Genomic DNA, 7,710 nt, shown 5'->3' with positions numbered 1-7,710 from the left:
GCTTTCCAACTAATCTAAAAAATAAAAAATATATATTTATATAGTATAATAGCAGTACATTTTTCTCTGACACAAGTGTCCCATATTCACACAAAATCGCTACTGTCCTTCAACAGAGCAATAACCAGGTGGTTACCCTAGTAACGGCTAATAGACCTTACTCAGAGCAGCAGGTATGAAAGTGAGGCATCCACTGTAAAAAGCTGTGTAAAGCTACGAGATCAATAATTTTTCAAAAGCCTTTTTTTTGTCAACTGAAATTTCATGGGAAGATATTGCAGTGTTTCTACAGTTGAATAATCCAAAAATACATTAAATAGTGCAGCCCACTGAAGAGATGTATATCTATCCTTTATAGCCTCGCTTTCATAGCCCTTTAAAAATCAAAGATGGCGCGGCTGCGAATAAGTTCTATTGACGTCAAAGAAATTGTACGAGGCAAAATTATTTGATCATTTCCCCCAACATTTTATCTGACTTATAATACACTATGATACATTTTTACACAGTAAGTGTAGATACAAATAAAAAAATAAAACCATGCAAACTTAGTGACCATAAATACATAAAATACAGAAAAGGAATAGGCTACTAATGTGCTTGTTTTGCCAAAAATAAAAACATTTCATTATTAGCAAAACCACTAGTTTGATGTTACTGAAGTTATTGTACTACAGTATATTTCTTTTACAAAAGTAGGAACCATAGCACTGAAACAAAGACACAAAAATGTAAAATAAAACAAAACAAAAACAATTTTGTCATGGATGGATCACCCATCCAGTATAATACAATTCATTCATCCTTATAATACTAACAAGCTATTAAAAATGACCCATGACTGAAAACAACCTGTATTTATACAATATAATCCTTTCCCAAAATACTGCTCTTTCATCTAGCACCTTTGGATATAAAGTAAAACTTTCATTTGGATGAATATCAATGCCATGGTGGTGGTAGTAGAAGTAGTATTAGTATTAGTATACAAGACTCTCTCTGCAAAAGATTCAGGCTTCAAACATTTATTAAAGCAGTGACAACAGAAGTGCTTCTGAATTTCAAGTACACTTTCGGACCATCAAAATCCCGAGGAGAGGTAGAGAGCAACCACTCCGAGTCACTACGTGTCTTTGTGTGCCTAAGCAAATGAACAAGAGGCACTTGCAAACAAACAGTGCTATGAATAGGAGGGTCCACTCTTGGGAAATCAAACCTCTGAACTGTCATTACTATCGAGGACTTCCGTCATCATGGGCTCTGTGCTGCTGGAGCTTTTGGGGGGCTCTGTTATGTTCTTCTCCCGCCTGGATCGCACCACCAGAATGATGAGAACGACAAGGAGGACGGTGAAGAGAAGACCTACCAGGATTCCTATGATCAAGACAAGCCGGTCGTCGCTAGAGTCCCTGTGATTAAGTTCTCTGGGAACGACACCCTCTGCTTGGGATTCCTCGTGAAGGTTGGGTTGTTTTTGAGTGCTGCGGTCCAGCTCTATATGCAAGATGTTTGTGCCGCGGTTATTTTCTGCGCCAATACCCTGAGCAGGATCTGGTACGCCACTGGCTGACCTTTTGGAAATCGAGTGGCTATGGGTCACAGAATGATAGTCAAGGCTCCTTTTCCCAATTCCACGGTTTGCATTGTCTCTGGACCGGACGGTGTAGATTGTGTGAATGTACCACTCCCTGCCTGCCGACACCTGGGAGGAGTTTTACAGCGTTATCATCAGAACTTGATCACAATGCTTCTTAATGTGCCGAATGTTGTGTGCCGCTTACCTGAAACAAAGCTGTGGAATCCATCCTAAAGCCATCAGAGCCCGGCTGCCTCACCAGCGCCAATGCTTGAGGATCGTCTACAGCGAGGAGAGCATTGAAACTAATGCTACCAAATGTTCTCGCCTGAGTCTCTGGCTGAGCTTTGTCCTGTTAAGCACACAGGCAAGATTGTTCACCATGATCTCAAGAACAATTATCAATCCTCAACAGTGGAAAAGTTAATTAAAGGGGTCATAAAATGCTCCTTTTTACAAGATGTAAAATAAGGTCTGATGTCCTCAAAGTGGGTATATGAAGTTTTAGCTCAAAATACCCCACTGATCAAATAAGCTAATCTCAGAGCTTGTGTTAGCAGCTCCTATTACCTCAGACACACATTTAAATGGTCTGAAACTGTTCAGCCTTTTATGTTTAAACCAGACATGATGGAGAAACTCAAGAAGTGACGACAAGTGCGACAGGACATTTCTCAATGGTTAGTTGATGTAGCTGATGTGGAGTTAACTATTTTCAAGTCATTGATTGCCATATTCTGTCATGATAATCTATAAATCGCTCCTGTGGGAACTGTTGTAAGATGCCTTACAAAGCCACTGAATATACACTGACAGCTGCATTTTTTATGGAATGGAGCTTGAGTGATCGAATGGAATTCAAGGGTAGTTCAGGCAGACCTCTGATCGCTAAACTATATCAGCTGACACTTATGTAAGAATGGATTTCACCTGAGAACAAACTAAAGGGATTAAAGCTGCAATAAAGACAATAAAACTTCACTATCTGAATGCAAGAGTAAACAAGACTGCACCTGGCCCAATCCTATTTCCTCTCCCCTGCCGAGATATGACCCTCTCACCCTCTGGGTCACATGCAAATATCACAGATACTGCCACAAGCTGTTTCTGTATGGTCAATATAAATACTTTTGGTGTGATTGGTAAACAGGTTTCATCCTCACATCAGGGGAACTGGTGACATTCCAGCTCTAGTAAAACAGGTCGTAAAAGAAGGACAACCGGGTTTGTTCCTCTGGTGTGGGGAGATGCTCATAAAGATCTTTTGATAAACATTTGCTGTCAGGCCTCAAGGATAGGTGGGACCATTTGGGTCTGAGAAAAGAACCAAGATCTGCATAAATATTTGGGTGCTAAATGTTTATTGTTCTTTGATCTGGTGGAGTATTTAAGGGGAAGGAGCAAACCGCTCAAGGAAGCATCTGTATCCAGAACTTCCCACACTGTTCCCGTGTGTTTCTATAAGCCAGGTAAAATGATGACTCTTTGAAACTATGTTCATACTATTTTATACTTGAGTAACATTGTATGCTGATCAGTTGTGTATCATTGTCCTTTAATTTGACTATATTTTGATGATTTTGCCTGGCTAAATAAACATTAACTTTGATTAATCTTGTATTATTCTAAGGCCGCTTCTTTTAGTACGATCAATCGGAGTCTGGTATTTCCGCAAGCGTTGTCTCGGGACAGATCAAACAGCAGGACGCAATGACGGGAGCATAGCGCACCGCATTAGGGATAATCTGATTTCTGACTGTCACTGTATTAGCAAGTTGCAGTTCCTGTGATTATTATTCCCATTACGCTTTAAGATGAGTAAGCAGGCGCAACCACTTAAAGGTAAAATATTCACTCTGCAATCCTCTGACTAATATCAGAACCGGCTCGTCTGTGTTTGAGAATGTAATTCGCGAAACATATATCTAAGAGATATCGGGTCCCTTGATGAACGAAGATAGTGAGAAGTAGAGATACTCAGAGAGATCAAAGATCTAAATTAAATCACAACTAATCATACGATCAGCTATAATTTATAAACGTAACAAACTCAAGGAAACTACATACAATTAGAGTCAGATTAAATTAAAACATGGAGTCAGATTTAAAATTGGATCTTCACACTTTAATAAATTACAGTGTCCTTTATAGAAGCGCCCGAAAAGACGAACACGCAGTATTCCTTCGACCAGCTGTTGGATTCCTACGTTGGGCCAAACAGGTGGAGTTTACACTTAGCTGATTTGTTAACCAACTTACTCTAATCAACTATAGTATTTAAGCTAATTCAAACTCACGTTCCTGTCGCACAGACATTTACAACCCCCTCCATCCCTTCACCTCCTAGTGTCTTCATAATTGAGTATTGGATTATGTGTAGACCTCTATTTTTATCATTGTATCTCTTTCTGTAATTTGTGCTAAGAAACTTTTGGTTAGTATGCAAGCTGGGGATTATGTTTCAAGGATTTATCTTGGAGCCTAAGTCTTTCGCAAAATCAAAGATTGCCAATAAATGTCATTCTCAAAGTGGTCCTGACTGAACTTCAAAAGCAGAAAAACAATTACTGACATTATAAAGCTTGCATAAGCCAGGACTTTTTTAATGTAACTTCGATTATATTCGTCTGAAAGAAGAATGCCATATAACACCTAGGATGAATTGATATGACTTATTTTCAGTGTTATATGTTAAGAGGACGCAATTACGCATCTTCTGAAAAAAGTATATAAGATCTGGATCAGCCACATCCACAGATTTTAGATCAGCTTAAAAAACCCACATTAGACACATCCCTTGTAGATAACTACAGACCTGTTTTTCTCCTACCATGCATAGCGAAAACACTTAAAAGGGATGTTTTCAACCAGGTCTGATCTTTCCTCTCACAGTTTAATCAGCTGGACACAAACCAGTCAGGTTTCAAAAAGGGCCACTTAACTGAGTCTGCATTACTGTCGGTTACTGAAGCCCTGTGGATGGCAAAATCTTGAAAAAGTTTTTTTCAGTTACTTGCCAAGGTAACATTTCTAATTTTCATTTAGTTTAAGATGAAGTATTCAATTAATAACAATGAAAAAAACAAATACTGACATACAAATTTTAGTTATGGCCTCGGCCGAGAGACCCTCCTCTATGAGCCTGGCCCCCTCAGAGGCAGAGCCCATAGTTTCCACATCTCTGGGCGTGGGTGCAGGAATCTCCCGCCCGCCTGAGAGAGTAGATCCCTCCTGGTCGGAATCTCCATCGGAGAGCCTTCCAAGAGAGATATCAGGTCCGAAAACCAGATTCTGGTCGGCCAGTACGGAGCCACTAGAAGTACCTGGGCCCCGTCCCGGCGTACCCTCTCCAGAACTCCTGGAAGCAAGACAATCGGGGGGAAGGCGTACAGGGGTAGCCTCGGCCACTCCTGTACCATGTACGATGTGTTGTCTGTCCTGACTAACACATGGTGGCCCCTGAGGTCGGGCAGAAACTGTTTCAATGCAAGAAACACTGCGAGCATCTCCAGCCGATTTATGTGCCAGTGCCGCTGATGTTCCTGCCATAGACCCTGGGATGAGTGACCACTCATGGTCGCCCCCCAGCCCATGAGAGAGGCATCTGTCGTTAGCGTTACGCGACGAACATGAGCCCCCAACACGGGACCCTGAGATAAGAACCCGGGGTTTTTCCACATGACCAGAGCACGTAGGCATCGCCGCGTGACTTTGATCGTGCAGAGCGGATTTCCCCTCGGGGAGAACCCTTTTGTTTTGAGCCACCACTACAGTGGCCTCATGTACAGTAGGCCAAGAGGTATTACGTTGGACGCTGCTGCCATGAGACCTAACAGTTTCTGGAACTGCTTCACAGTGACGGCCCGGTCTAGCTTCTGCTCTTTGACTGCTGCCAGGATCGATGCTATGCGTGTTGGCGATAATTGCGCCCGCATAATTACCGAATCCCAGTCCACGCCTAAAAAAGTGGTTCTCTGAGTTCTACTTCCTGTGCCCTCACCAGAGCCTGCTCCGGGCCCACCTCTGTAGGTAGGACACCGCTGAAAGGAGGTGGCCGCCCTTTAAATTGAATGGCATACCCCCTTTCGATTATCTGCAGGACCCAACGAGATATATTTAATAGACGTTTCCATTAGTCTAGAAAATCTACTAAGGGAACCAGCCTCTCGAGGCTGGCCTCTGGTGTACTTTGAACAGCAAGCACAGTGCCCTGAAGCGGCGGACCGGCAGGGAATGACTGACTTGACTGCTCGGGAGCCCCCCGAAGGGGGAGCGGACCACCCTCGAGTGGCCCGCGGGGACCGTCTGCGCCCCGGCATTGCGGCGGGGTTGGCAGCGTGGCCCCCAGAGGGCGCTGCAGGACAACGGGTACCGTAGGCAGAGGTAAACACCGTTTCCCTTCGGAGGAGACTACCCTCAGCGTCCTTTTGTTTCCCCTGCCCTCCGAGGAGGGGGCGGACCACCCTCAGGTGGCCCGCGGAGACCCTCTGCGCCCCGACATTGCGGCGGGGTTGGCAGCGCGGCCCCTTGAGGGTACCGAAGGAAGACGGGTACCGTATGCTGAGGTAAGCACCGTCTTCCAACGGAGGGGAAACTAAGGGAACCAGCCTCTCGAGGCTGGCCTCTGGTGTAATTTGAGCAGCGAGTGCAGTGCCCCTAAACGGCGAACCGGCAGGGAACACCTGACCTGACTGCTCGCATGCCCTCCGAGGAGGGGGCGGACCACCCTCAGGTGGCCCGCAGAGACCCTCTGCGCCCTGACATTGCGGCGGGGTTAGCAGCGCGGCCCCCTGTGGGCACCGAAGGAAGACGGGTACCGTGTGCTGAGGTAAGCACCGATTTCCTTCGGAGGGGAAATGCCAGGGACGATGCAGCTGAAGGCGAGAGATAGCTCGCAAGCGTCTCTTCGATCTTCGGCATCGCCCCATAACCATAGTGTCTCAGCCCAAATATATTACTATATGCAGATGTATGTGGGCTGAACACTCTATATGATACCGGTTTCCTCCATGACCTAGACACCTCGGTGTGCAGGTCAGGGAAGAACGGCAGGACGTTGATGCTTTGCACGAGAGGGCAGGAATCGCTCATCTAATTTCGTTTTCTCTGATTTCGATGGGATTCAGATATTTCCACCAGCCAGTCGTTTTTTATTTTTATATTTAACGTGGCCACAGCTCTTGTGAGAACCTCAACTCACTAGCGGGTGACTGAAGTGGCGAGTCTTCAGTCGCGATGCTCTCAACGTCCACCTCCTCAGAGCTGGATAGTTGGAGCACCGGTGCCCCGCCCGGGGAGGAAGAGACCGCAGAGCGGGCTTCCAAACCCCGAGACGAGACACTGGACGATACAGGTGAGGGCTGAGATAAGGCTGGGCCCGTCTCAAACCCCTCTGTAAAGTCCATGTGTGAACCCCACAACTGAAGCCACCGCTCTGCCTCGGCAGCAGCGGGACCGAGCCGCGGGGAACACGAGCCGAAGCACCCTCCTCGAAGAGTGCCCGGCGGGAGCGCAGCATTCTTAACGGAAGCCGCTCAAAAAATGCTTGCAAGCGGCCCCCTCAAGGGCTGCCTGAGCGTGCTGCGCTCCCAAACAGCCATACACAATGAGTGTGTTTCCCACACGCAATATATATATTTTGAGGGCAGGGATGAACACACTGTGAAATGCTGTTCACTCGCCATAATCTCCTTTTTCTCTTTATGTTATAAAATACATATCAGATATATTTAACAAAGGTGGAAAATTCTCTCTAATGGACAGACAAAAACACCAAATAGACAGACAGGTTCACACAGATCGCTTACTGAAGGCACAGAAGCTAGTTCCTGTTTGTGTTCACGGACCTTTTATAGTCTCCGGTCGATGACGTCATCACGTCGGCGACGATCGATCTCCCGATGGATTGGTTATACACGCGCTTCACAACGCATTTACGCAGAGGCGTTCTCACAGCGTTTCGACGCAGCTCGAGTTCCCCGAAAGGGAACCAAATGTTCGTTTATCCTCCATCAACCTCAAGTATTGCTTATCATTTGAAACACGCAACTAAGTTGGCCACACTCTCTAATGTTAACCTAGATAAATGTGTGCTATTATTAGGCACATATCCAAGTGCTTGTGCGGAGTGTGTG

The 7,710-nt window shown here is 45.4% G+C and overlaps 1 protein-coding gene across 1 annotated transcript in view; it reads right to left on the bottom strand.

Annotated features, from left to right (window-relative positions):
- Nucleotides 1-444: 444 nt before the first annotated feature.
- frem2b (FRAS1 related extracellular matrix 2b) overlaps nucleotides 445-7,710 on the bottom strand; it is a 108,536-nt gene continuing 101,270 nt past the window's right edge. The window contains exons 23-24 of the mRNA XM_067450427.1: nucleotides 1,782-1,928; nucleotides 445-1,702 (exon numbers count right to left, since the gene is read on the bottom strand). Coding sequence (XP_067306528.1) covers nucleotides 1,211-1,702; nucleotides 1,782-1,928 — 639 coding nt within the window. The 3' untranslated portion in view covers nucleotides 445-1,210. The remainder of the gene's footprint in view (nucleotides 1,703-1,781; nucleotides 1,929-7,710) is intronic.

Source organism: Pseudorasbora parva, chromosome 8 (genome assembly GCF_024679245.1).
Source record: "Pseudorasbora parva isolate DD20220531a chromosome 8, ASM2467924v1, whole genome shotgun sequence".
Taxonomy (NCBI): Eukaryota; Metazoa; Chordata; class Actinopteri; order Cypriniformes; family Gobionidae; genus Pseudorasbora; species Pseudorasbora parva.
The sequence above is the reverse complement of the archived record's forward strand: the minus strand, read 5'-3'. Positions and strand labels throughout refer to the sequence as shown.